The sequence below is a fragment of the Stomoxys calcitrans genome, chromosome 1, assembly GCF_963082655.1.
Source record: "Stomoxys calcitrans chromosome 1, idStoCalc2.1, whole genome shotgun sequence".
Lineage (NCBI taxonomy): Eukaryota > Metazoa > Arthropoda > Insecta > Diptera > Muscidae > Stomoxys > Stomoxys calcitrans.
Genome location: NC_081552.1, coordinates 194,335,916 through 194,348,776, shown reverse-complemented (window position 1 = coordinate 194,348,776; position 12,861 = coordinate 194,335,916). Strand labels below are relative to the sequence as shown.

General features: G+C 40.5%; 1 protein-coding gene across 5 annotated transcripts in view; it reads left to right on the top strand.

Annotated features, from left to right (window-relative positions):
- Positions 1 to 12,861, top strand: part of LOC106092475 (FH1/FH2 domain-containing protein 3) — a 419,829-nt gene that overhangs the window by 63,504 nt on the left and 343,464 nt on the right. For all 5 annotated transcript variants that reach the window (XM_059364068.1, XM_059364063.1, XM_059364048.1 and 2 more), the window contains exon 4: positions 2,001 to 2,073. In XM_059364068.1, the coding sequence (XP_059220051.1) occupies positions 2,001 to 2,073 (73 nt within the window). The remainder of the gene's footprint in view (positions 1 to 2,000; positions 2,074 to 12,861) is intronic.

Sequence of the window (12,861 nt, the reverse complement as noted above, 5' to 3'; positions counted from 1 at the left end):
TGAGATATTGAGTTGAAATTTTGCAAAGACTGGTATTTCTTCTAAACACAGGTTAAGTTCTTGAATGGGCCAAATCGGACTATATTTGGATATGGCTGCCATATAGACCAATCTGGCGATTTAGGGTCTTAAGCCCCTAAAAACCTCATTTTTTGTCCGATTTCGCTAAAATTTTAAACAAGAAGTTGTACTGAGGGCCTAGATATTCAACCGAATATAGACTATATTCGGTCCATATTTACATATAGCTGCCATATAGAGCAAAATGCCGGTTAAGGGTCTTAAGCTTGTTTTAAGCCTCTCTATATCCGTCTTAAATATGGTTCAGATCGGTCTTTATTCAGATATAGCTGCCATATAGACCGATCTGGCGATTAAAGGTCTTAAGCCCACAAAAGCTGCATTTATCACCCGATATAGCTGCCATATAGACCGATCTGCCGATTTAGGGTCTTAAGTCCATAAAAGCCGGAATTATTACCATATTTCGCTAAAATTTGAAATAGAGAGAGTTCCTTAAAGCCTCTAGTTATCCGACACAAATATGGCTCAGATTGGTCGTTATTCAGATATAGCCGCCATACAGACCGATCTGCCGATTTAGGGTCTCAAGCCCATAAAACCCGCAATTATTGCCCGATTTCGCTGAAATTTAAAATAGAGAGTTGTTTTAAGCCCCCCGACATCGGACTTAAATATGGTTCAGATCGGACCATATTTAGATATAGCTGCCATATAGACCGATCTGCCGATTTAGGGTCTTAAGCCCATAAAAGCCGCAATTATTACCCGATTTAGCTGAAATTTGAAATAGAGAGTTGATTGAAGAATCCCGTTATCCGAGACAAATATGGGTCAGATCGGAATATATTTAGATATAGCTGCCATATAGACCGATCTGCCGATTTAGGGTCTTAAGCCCATAAAAGCCTCAATTACTATCCGATTTCGCTGAAATTTTAAACTTCAAGTTGTTTTACGTCTCCCGTTATCCGAGAAAAATATGGGTCAGATCGGAATATATTTAGATATAGCTGTCATACAGACCGATCTGCCGATTAAGGGTCCTAAGCCCATAAAAGCCGCAATTATTATCCGATTTCGCTAAAATTTGAAATAGAGAGTTGATTGAAGAATCCCGTTATCCGACACAAATATGGTTCATATCGGATCATATTTAGATATAGCTGCCATGTAGACCGATCTGCCAATTTGGGGTTTTAAGCTCATAAAAGCCGCAATTATTACCCGATTTCGCTGAAATTTGAAATAAAAAGTTGTTTGAAGCCCCCCGACATCGGACTTGAATATGGTTCAGATCGGACCATACTTAGATATAGCTGCCATATAGACCGATCTGCCAATATAAGGTCTTAAACCCATAAAACCCGCAATAATTATACAATTTCGCTAAAATTTGAAATAGAGAGCTATTTTAAGCCTCCCGACATCGGTCTTAAATATGGTTCCGATTGGACTATATTTAAATAGAGCTGCCATGTAGACCGATCTGCCGATTTAGGTTCTTAAGACCATAAAATCCGTTACTATTATCCGATGTCGCTGTAATTTTAAAATGTGAGTTGTTTTAGGCCTCCCATAAAAGCCCATAAAAGCCGCAATAATTACCCAATTTCGATAAAATTTGAAATAGAGAGTTAATTGAAGAATCCCGATATCCGACACAAATATGGTCCAGATCGGACCATATTTAGAAATAGCTGCCATATAGATCGATCTGCCAATTTGGGGTCTTAAGCCCATAAAAGCCGCAATTATTACCCGATTTCGCTGAAACTGTGACTTGTATAAGAGTTCACGTGACCTGAATCTAATATGATCCAGACCAGATCCCCATTGGCATATTACTATGGATGTGGTAGTGGAGTTGTTATATAAAAGGATGGTTATTTTATCCAAAGTTCGGCACTGCCGAACTTAATACGTTTTTATTTGTTTTATTTAATTTATTGATAATTATTATTTTATTATCCTTGCAGTCGAGACGAATGGGATCGTGATACACAAAGGACGTCTAATGCAAGAACACCGCCACGCTTTGAACAAAAAACGGTAAGTAAATGTTGAGTCTAATAAACGCTTTTTTGCAACGAATCAAAAACTATTATTTAAAAGAGTGTCAAATTTTGTATCCTAAATCGAATAAACTACTTTTGCTCATAGGGAATTATCAAACGAAAACGTTTATAGGTGTATTTTTGCCCATTAATAAATGAGGTGTTATTTGTCCAAAACATTACATTTTATATCCACCACCATTTTATATCCACCACCATCTTATATCCACCACCATAAGACGGGGTATTCTAATCTTGTCATTCCGTTTGTAAGACATGGAAATATTGATCTGAGACCCAACAAAGTTACCATATTCTTCATCGTATTGACATCCAAGTCGATTTAGCCATGTTTTTCTGTCTGTCTGTCAAAAGCGCTTGAAATTTTCAACAAATACTTCCCGGTAGTGTAGGAGGCTTGAGATTGTAATAGGCCATATAAACCGATCTCAGGCCTTGACTTCTTGAGCCTCTAGAGGGCGCATATGTTACTAGCTGAACCGGCCCCGCACCGCTGCTCCTTCTTTTACTTTATATGAAACAATATTATCCTTTGTATATTTATTTTCGATAATTAAAGAGCTTTTAATGAAACACCATGTTTTGAAATTGGTATATGTATATCGCTTGACTAACAGTACAACAATATCTGCATATCCTTTATCTGAATCCCATATGATATTTACTGGTCTATGAATTCAGGTTGTATGTGTTTGGATGTTAGACGTACTCCATTCTTAAAAGACTTTATTTGTGCCCGAAATTCTCATGGGGGTTCTGGGAGTGGAAAGGACACCCAGAATGAATTTCGTGCTGTACTCCCAAATACCTTTCATTTGATCCCCATATTGCCATGACCGGCCAATATGTATGTCCGAATAAGGGGTGTTTTCAATGGTCCCCCAGATACTTAGCCCTGAAAAAATATCAGCATCGCGCTCTACTCTCAAATACCATATATTTAAACCTCATATTGTCATTGGTTAAAGAGGAGTTTATGTGATGAGGCGTCTACCAAACACTTGACCCAAAATTGGTTATCAAATCTGTTTTCTAATCACAAATACTTTTTAAGCTACATATTGACCTTTAGACACATATTGCCGTGGTGGGTAAATTTTTACTCTTTGGGGGTTGTTATGGGGAAGGGGAGGTGCCCCAAATGCATGGCCCACATTTAGATATCAGATGGTCAGTAAATAGTTGCTGTTTTGGGGAATGGGTAGACCCCTAGAAAATTGGTCCCGAAAATGGGTATCAATTTCGAGTTCTACTCCCCAATTCCAGTAATTTAAGTGCCATGGTCGGTAAATATGTCTGAGTTACGGATGTTTTGAGGAGTGTGGTGGTCCTCCAAGCACTTAGATTGAAAATATGTCAGCATTGTGCCCTGCTCTCAAATATCATTTAATTAAACCCCATATTGTCATTGGCCTCACAATTAGAGATATCAAATTTGTTTTCTAATCTCAAAAACCTTTAATTTAAGCCCCTTATTGGAAAAGTCAGCAAATATACCCGGTTTGGGGTATGGGCCTAAAAAACTATCAATATCGAGCTCCACTCACTTAAGACCCAAAGTGTCATGGTGAGTAAATACGTCCTATTTGGGAATGGTTATGTGGATGGGACGTCCCGCAAACAGTTGGACCCAAATGTTGATATCAGATTCGTGGTCTACTCCCAATTACCTTTCATTTGAGCCCTATATTTCCCCAGTCAGCATACATGTACTCTTTGGGGGGAGTTTTGGGGGAATGGACTAAGTGACTTGGTCCTAAAAATATATATTAGATTCGTGTTCGACCCTAAAATACCTCTTATTTGAGCCCCATATTGCAATGGTCAGCAAATACGTCATATTTGGGTGGTGAGGTGATCCCATAGACACTTTTCCCGAATATTGATATCACATTCGTGTTTTACTCCCAAAGATCTTTCATTTGAGCCCCATATTGCTATGGTCGTACATTTGTCCCCTTTGGGGGGTGTTTTTGGAGAGGAACACCCCCCCCCCCCCCCCCCCCCCCCTTGGTCCCACATTTTGATATCGGATTCGTAATCTAATTGCAAATACCTTTCATTTGAGTCCCATATTGCCGTGATTGGTCTATATATATATATATATGTTTGGTAGGTTTTGGGGGTGGGGCGTTCCCTGTAGGTACCCCATCTGAAATTTGGCAAACATTTTTTTAGGCTTCTATATGTGTGCAAACAAAATTTCGCTTAAATCGCCCTATGCATCTCGGAGATCTGGCGTTTCTGAAATTAGGGTAAGGGGGAGGTAGGTTTTGGGGTGGGGTGTTCCCCCTAGGTACCCCATCTGAAATTTGGCAAACATTTTTTTAGGCTACTGTAAGTGTGCACACAAAATTTCGCTTAAATCGCCCTATGCATCTCGAAGATCTGACGTTTCTGATATTAGGGTAAGGGGGAGGTAGGTTTTGGGGGTGGGGCGTTCCCCCTAGGTACCCCATCTGAAATTTGGCAAACATTTTTTTAGGCTACTGTAAGTGTGCACACAAAATCGCCCTATGCATCTCGAAGATCTTGCGTTTCTGAAATTAGGGTAAGGGGGATAAGGTTTTGGGGGTGGGGCGTTCCCCCTAGGTACCCCATCTAAAATTTGGCAAAAATTTTTTTAGGCTACTGTAAGTGTGCACACAAAATTTCGCTTAAATCGCCCTATGCATCTCGAAGATCTTGCGTTTCTGAAATTAGGGTAAGGGGGAGGGAGCGCCCGCCTTCAGATATAAAAAAATTTAGTACCCTATTTTCACCACGGGACAGATGGTGCATAATATCTGTGAAAATTTCAAGAAAATCGGTTCCGTTTTTGAGTCTATACGGAACTGACAAACAAACCAACAAACAAATAAGGAAACGAAGAAACACATATTGATTTTATATAAAAGAAGATTCGATTTGGCTGAAATGAGATGTTTTGGTTTGACTTCTAAGAACCGTGCAAAGCATGGTCCAAATCGGTCCATAACCTGATCTAGCGCCCATATTAATCGATCTTCAGATTTGACTTCTTGAGTCTCTTGAGAGCGCAATTACCCTCCGACTTGATTGAAATTTGACTGCACTTAAAGTTTAGCTATGACTTCCAACAGCCGTGTCCAGTATGGTCCAAAACGGTCCATAACCTGATAAAGCTCCCATATGAGCCGATTGCCTGATTTGACTTCTTGAGCCCTTACAAGCCGCAATTTTTGTCCGATTTGGCTGAGAATTTGCGGTTATGACTTCCGAATACTGTGCTTGGTATGGCCCAAATCGGTCTATCACCTGATATAGCTCCCATATAAACCCATCTCCTGATTAAAAAAGGTGATTTTTCGCAACATTGGTTAAAACAGCTCATGCACGTTTCGTGTTCTGTTTCACTGTCAAACATTTTCAATTTGGTCTATAATTAAACCATGAATCGTCTTACAAACGAACAACGCATGCAAATCATTGCATTTTATGATCAAAATGCGTGCTCTGTTAGGAAAGTTCATCGCGCATTTCCTCCATTTTACGACGAAGCTCATTTTGGCTCAATGGTAACGTAAATAAGCAGAATTGTCGATTTTGGAGTGAAGACCAGCCAGATGCACTGCAAGAGCCACCAATGCATCCAGAAAATGACACAGTTTGTTGCGGTTTATGGGCTGGTGGCATTATTGGACCGTACTTCTTCGAAGATGATGCGACTCGCAATGTAACTGTGAATGGTGAGCGCTTCCCCGTGAGATGATATCCAACTTTTTTTTTGCCCAAAATGCAAGAGCTTGACTTGCATGACATGTGGTTTCAACAAGACGGTGCCACATGCCACACAGCATGCGTAACAATGGACTCATTAAGAAGCGAGTTCGGTGAACATTTTATTTCACCTTCGGGACCGATCAATTGACCGCGTGCGATTTAACGCCTTTAGACTATTTTTTGTGGGGCTATGATAAATCATAGATAACATTGAAGCATTTATTCGCGAAATATCGGCCGAAATGTTGGAAAAAATATGCCAAAGTGTACTTAGGGGATGGACCATTTGAGGCGCTGTCACGGTCAACATGAAACAATTTTCAAAAATTTTATTGCATGGACCGTACTATCAATTCAAATCAGATCATGTTACACGGATGGATCATAGCTAGAGGACAGAGTAGGCCTGGGGGTTTACATTGAGAACCCAGGGACTGAGATCAATTTTAGACTGCCTGATCATAATACGGTCCTGCAGGCGGAGATCCGGGCGATCACGGAATGCGTGAAGTGGTGTGAGCGAGGACGTCGAGTGTGAACATCTTTACCGACAATAAAATTGCCATAAGGGCAATAACAACCAGAATAGTAAGGTCACGAACAGTCTTGCAGTGTAAGAAGGAGATTAACGCCTTCACTGAGAATAGCAAAATCTGCATTGTTTGGGTGCCGGGCCATAACGGAGTAAGGGGAAATGCAGATGATTTGGCGGTGAAGGCCAGAGGACTGCAGTCAATAAACTTGGTTAACCCGAAGCCTTTCGGGTTGACGCAGTCCGAGTTAAGGGAGTGGGCGACGAATGCGGATGCAACATTGTGAAACAGCGAAACGGTCGGTAGGACGGCGAAAATCCTATGGGGGAATCCAGAAGTAGGTCAGTATAGCTATTGGTATCACAATGGGACACATAGGACTACGAGCTCACTTATGTAAAATCGGTGCGTCAAGTGATGGCATGTGTATGGCATGCGGGGAAGATGATGAGACGTTGGAGCATTTTCTTTGTCATACCGGCACTTAGGTGGAGACACAATACCAGACACGAACCAACTTAGGGGAGTGGTATTGAAAACAATTAAGGATTTTGTAAGCAGCACGGAATTCCTTACTTAAAATTTTCTTTTTCAGGGTCACTTTTTATACCCTCCACCATAGGATGGGGGTATACTAATTTCGTCATTCTGTTTGTAATACCTCGAAATATGCGTCTCAGACACCGTAAAGTATATATATATTCTTGATCGTCATGTCATTTTAAGTCGATCTAGCTACATCCGTCTGTCTGTCGAAAACACGCTAACTTTCGAAGGAGTGAAGCTAACCGCTTGAAATTTTGTACAAACTTTTTTTTATTAGTGTAGGTCCGTTGGGATTGTAAATGGGCCAAATCGGTCCATGTTTTGATATAGCTGCCACATAAACCGATCTTGGGTCTTGACTTCTTGAACCTCTAGAGGGCGTTATTCTCGTCCGGTTTGACTAAAATTTTGCTCGTGGTGTTTTGGTATCACATTCAACAACTGCGTTAGGTATGGATTGTAAATGGGCCAAATCAGTCCATGTTTTGATATAGCTGTCGTATAAACCAATCTTGGGTCTTGACTTCTTGAGCCTCTAGAGGGCGCAATTCTCTTCCGATTTGACTGAAATTTTGCACGTAGTGTTTTGGTATCACTTCCAACAACTGTGTTAAGTATGGATTGTAAATAGGCCAAATCGGTTTAGGTTTTGATATAGCTGTCATATAAACCGATTTAGGGTCTTGACTTCTTGAGCCTCTAGAGGGCGCAATTCTAGTCCAATTTGACTGAAATTTTCCACGTGGTGTTTTGTTATGACTCTCAATAACTGTGCTAAGTATGGCGCCTGATATAACTGTTATATAAACCGATCATGGGTCTTGACTTCTTGAGCCTCTAGAGGGCGCAATTCTCGTCCGATTTGACTGAAATTTTGCACGTGGTGTTTTGGTACTACTTCCAACAACTGTGTTAAGTATGATTCCAATCGGTCCATAATCTGGTATAGCTGTCATATAAACCGATATGGGATCTTGACTTCTTGAGCCAATAGAACCCGCAATTCTCATCCATTTGGCTGAAATTTCGCATGGGGTGTTTTGTTATGACTTCCAATAACTGTGCTAAGTATGGCGCAAATCGGTACATAACCTGATGTCACTGCCATATAAACCAATCTGGGATCTTGACTTCTTGAGCCTCTAGAGGGCGCAATTCTCATCCGATTTGGCTGAAATTTTGTACCATGGTTTCTCTCATGACCTTCAACATACGTGTCTAATATGGTCTGAATCGATCAATAGCTTGATAGAGCTCCCATATAAACCTATCTCCTGATTTTGCTTCATGAGAGCCCCTACAAGGTGCAATTCTTATCCGAATGAACTGAAATATTACACAATGACTTCTACATTGTTCAGCATTCATTTATGGTCCGAATCGGACTGTAACTTGATATAGCTCCAATAGCATAACAATTCTTATTCAATATTCTTTGTTTGCCTTAAAAGAGATACCGCGCATAGAACTCGACAAATGGGATCCATGGTGGAGCGTATATAAGATTCGGCCCGGCCGAACTTATTTAGTTTTAAGAGCGCCCAACAAGCCGGTTACTGGCTTAGGTGTATGTATATAGTGGCATGGGGCGGATTAATATCTGCATCCTCTTTTCATCCTGACCTAAGCTAGCTGCTTTGTGTTCAAAAAATGATGAATCTTTCAACGTATTATGAGGAAAGATGGTTAAAGATATGTGCATCCGAGGTGGTGGGTATTCAAAATTCGACCCGGCCTGGCTGCCTGCTTATCACTGGTCCTTTCTCGTAAGCAGTTGCGGTTTAGTATTATGAAGGGAGCGACTCCTTGGAAATTCGTATGTGTATACTAAAATGCAACATTTACACAGCTTATGCCAATGTATTCATAATATTGAGCATATGAATTTCAAGGTCAATTAACCATTCTCTGAGGTATTTCCTAAAGCCGTTACCAAAACTTTTGTTTTGGACTTAAATTTTCGACACATATTTGTTATCATAAATGGTTTGCGAAAACACAAAAAAAAACAAAATGACATCAAATCAAAATTAAGAAAAACTGCGACAAAGGAAACAGCAGCTTTAATATCGTTGCCATTGTTTATTCAAAGATGTGACTAACCACAACAATTTAGGCAAGTAATCACCTACAGTGGATACACAAATTTTACAGACTCTGGTGGGGTAGGTATAATGTATGCATTTTTTTTACGAGAAAAATATTTGTATACCCTACACCACTACTGTGGAACAGGGTATTATAACTCAGTGCATTTGTTTGTAACATCCAGAAGAAAGAGAGATAGACCCATTGATAAGTATACTGCTCGACTCAGAATCACTTTCTAATTCGATTTAGCTATCCGTCCGTCTGCAGGTCGCAAATTTCATCCGATCGTCTTCAAATTTTGCACATCATATTTTTTTGGCGTAGATATGAAGCCTATTGAGATTGGAAAAAAGTGGGTTCAGATTTGGATATAGCTCATATATATATATGTATACATGTTCCTCCGATTTGCAGTATCTGATATATAAAAATTAATTTGTTTTTTTTTTTGTTTGTCCGTTTGTTCCGTATAGAATCAAAAATGGCTGAACCGATTACCTTGAAATTTTCACAGATTTTCTAGGTTGGACTGGAAGGAAACATAGGCTATATAATTTTTTGATATCGGGACGGACGCTCCCCCTTACCCCAAAAGTAATACCCAAAAATAAAAGTGTACCGATCGGGACAATATGTTACTCCAATGAAAGGTATTCAGGAGTAAATAATCGGGTCCAAGTAACTGGGGGGCCGTCCCAACCCTAAAACCCCAAAAAATAGGTTTTTTTGGACCACCATGACAATATGGGGCTCAAATGAAAGGTATTTGGGGGTAGATTGCGGATATGGGCGGGAGGGAGGAACCGACTTTATAATTTGTTGATATCGCAAGGGGGCGGACCCTCCCCCGTTACTCCAAAAACACCACCTAACATCAAAAGTGGACCGATATGACAATATGAATATCAAATGAAAGGTATTGAAGAGTAGAATGCGAATATGAGAGTCGTCCTAACCCCAAAACTCCTCCAACCAGACAAATTGAATGTTCATATCAATATGGGGCTCAAATGAAAGGTATTTGCAAGTAGATTACGAATCTGCGATACAAATTCAGTAGGGGGTCACACCAATCCCCCGATAACGCCCCAAATGGCCAATTATGAGTATGTGGGACTCGTTTTGTATGTTTGTTCGGGCTAAACCGATTTTGTTCAAATTTTCACATATTGTGTAGGTTTTTGTGGAAGGATACATAGGTTTCTGATATCGGATGGGGATGGACCCTCCCCCATACCCCAAAATCACCACCCAAAATCAAAAGTTGGCCGTTAGGCACAATATGGGTATCATATGAAAGGTATTAGAGAAAACGAATATCTTATAAAAATTTTGGGTGCAAGTACCCAGAGGGCCGCCCCAAGCCCAAAACTTATCTAAATAGATATATTCGACGTTCATGTCAATAGGGGACTTAAATAACAAGTAAAAAGGCGTTAAGTTCGGCCGGGCCGAACTTTGGATACCCACCACCTCGGGTATTTATGTAAATCACCTTTCATCAAAATCCGGTGTAAATTGCATACCCTATGTCCCATAGCAGTTATATCGAAATATATTCCGATTTGGACCAAATAGTAATCGGTACAAGTCATTGTTCAATTGTGTATAACAAAATATTGGTCTTTTTAGAAGCTTTAACTAAAAAAAGACCGATCTGAACCATATACAACAGGGATGTCGAAAAGCCAAACACAACGCACTGTCCCAAATCTCGGTGAAATCGGGCAATAAATGCGCCTTTTAAGGGTCCAAATCGAGAGATCGCAGCTATATTCAAATCTGCACCGATCTGGTCCGAATAACGCAACTCACTGTCTCAAATTTCGTCAAAATCGGACAATAAATGCGCCTTTAATGGTCCCAAAACCTAAAACCGAGAGATCGGTCTATATGGCAGCTATATCCAAATCTGAACCGATCTGGGCCAAATCAAAGAAGGATGTCGAAGGGACTAATACAACTTACTGTCCCAAATTTCAGCAAAATCGGATAATAAATGTGGATTTTATGGGTCTAAGACCCTAAATCGTAGGATCGGTCTATATGGCAGCTATATCCAAATCTGAAGCGATCTGAGCCAAATTGATGAAGGACATCGAAGGGCCTAATACAACTCACTGTCCCAAATTTCAGCAAAATCGGATAATAAATGTGGATTTTATGGGTCTAAGACCCTAAATCGGAGGATCGGTCTATATCGCAGCTATATCCAAATCTGAAGCGATCTGAGCCAAATTGATGAAGGACATCGAAGGGCCTAATACAACTCACTGTCCCAAATTTCAGCAATCAGCAAAATCGGATAATAAATGTGGATTTTATGGGTCTAAGACCCTAAATCGGAGAATCGGTCTATATGGCAGCTATATCCAAATCTGAAGCGATCTGAGCCAAATTGATGAAGGGTATCGAAGGGCCTAACACAACTCAGTGTCCCAAATTTCAGAAAAATCGGATAATAAATGTGGCTTTTATGGGCCTAAGACTCTAATTCGGAGGATCGGTCTATATGGGGGCTATATCAAGATATAGTCCGATATAGGCCATCTTCGAACTTAACCTGCTTATGGACAAAAATAGAATCTGTACAAAGTTTCAGCTTAATATCTTTATTTTTAAAGACTGTAGCGTGATCCCAACAGACAGACGGACAGACGGACGGACATGTCTAGAACGTCTTAGATTTTTACGCTGAGTTTTACGGTGGGTATAAAAAGTATTCGGCAGTAGATTACAAATATGGCATAGAAAATTAGGTCCAAGTTAGGTCGCCCCAACCCCAAATACCCGCAAATGGGCATTTTAGCCGACTGTGGCAATATGGAGCTCAAATCAACGGTATTTAGGAGTAAAGAACGAATTTGATAACTATTTTCAGGACAAAGCGCCGGCGGGTACCCCATCCCCAAAACACCCTACAAACGGTTCACGTTTACCGACCATGGCTATATGGGGCTCCAACTAAAAAGATTTGGGAGTGAAGCATAAATTCAATATCGATATTTGAGTCGAAATGTCTGAGGTGCCAACTCTCGCCTAGAAAGCACTTCGCATTATCCTAATTTTCAAAAAAAAGCAAGATATCGGAGATTTGTAATGTGATTCGATTTTGCACTCTTACAAAACATGGTTTCTACTGTTGGGGTCGGGTGCCTCGGGGGCCATCCAAAACCTCGCCACATGGATATATAGACCAATTACGACAATATACGACTCAAACGAATGGTGCTTGAGAGAAAAAACGAATTTGATATACAGTTGAAGAGCCATGTGTTTGGGGTCGCCCCACCCTAAAGTACCTATTTACTGGCTATTGCAATATGTGACTTCTATAAAAGGTATTTGGGAGTAGAGTACGAAATAGATATCCACTCCACCCTCACACAGAACTTTTTTTCAGCGTCATAGGCGGGTATGGTTTCCAGTGGCACGAATTCGATATCCACATTAAAGGCGAAGTGTCCCACCCTAAAAAGACACTAGAGAGTTAAAGAAGGCGCAGCGGAGCGGGCCCGGTACGGCTAGTAATACAAAATGGTAATTTTTTACCGATTCTCTCGAAACTTGGCAGGAAAGATTTTTGTATGACTCTCGACATTGTAAATGCAAATTTTGCCCATGCCAACATTTCACTTAGGAAAAGGGCAAAACATTTCACATATTAATGAGTGCAGTCCGATTTAAGTTTTAAGCTCAATGATAAGGGACCTCCGTAGCGCAGAGGTTAGCATGTCCGCCCATGACGCTGTACGCCTGGGTTCGAATCCTGGCGAGACCATTAGAAAAAAATTTTCGGCGGTGGTTTTCCCCTCCTAATGCTGGCAACATTTGTGAGGTACTATGCCATG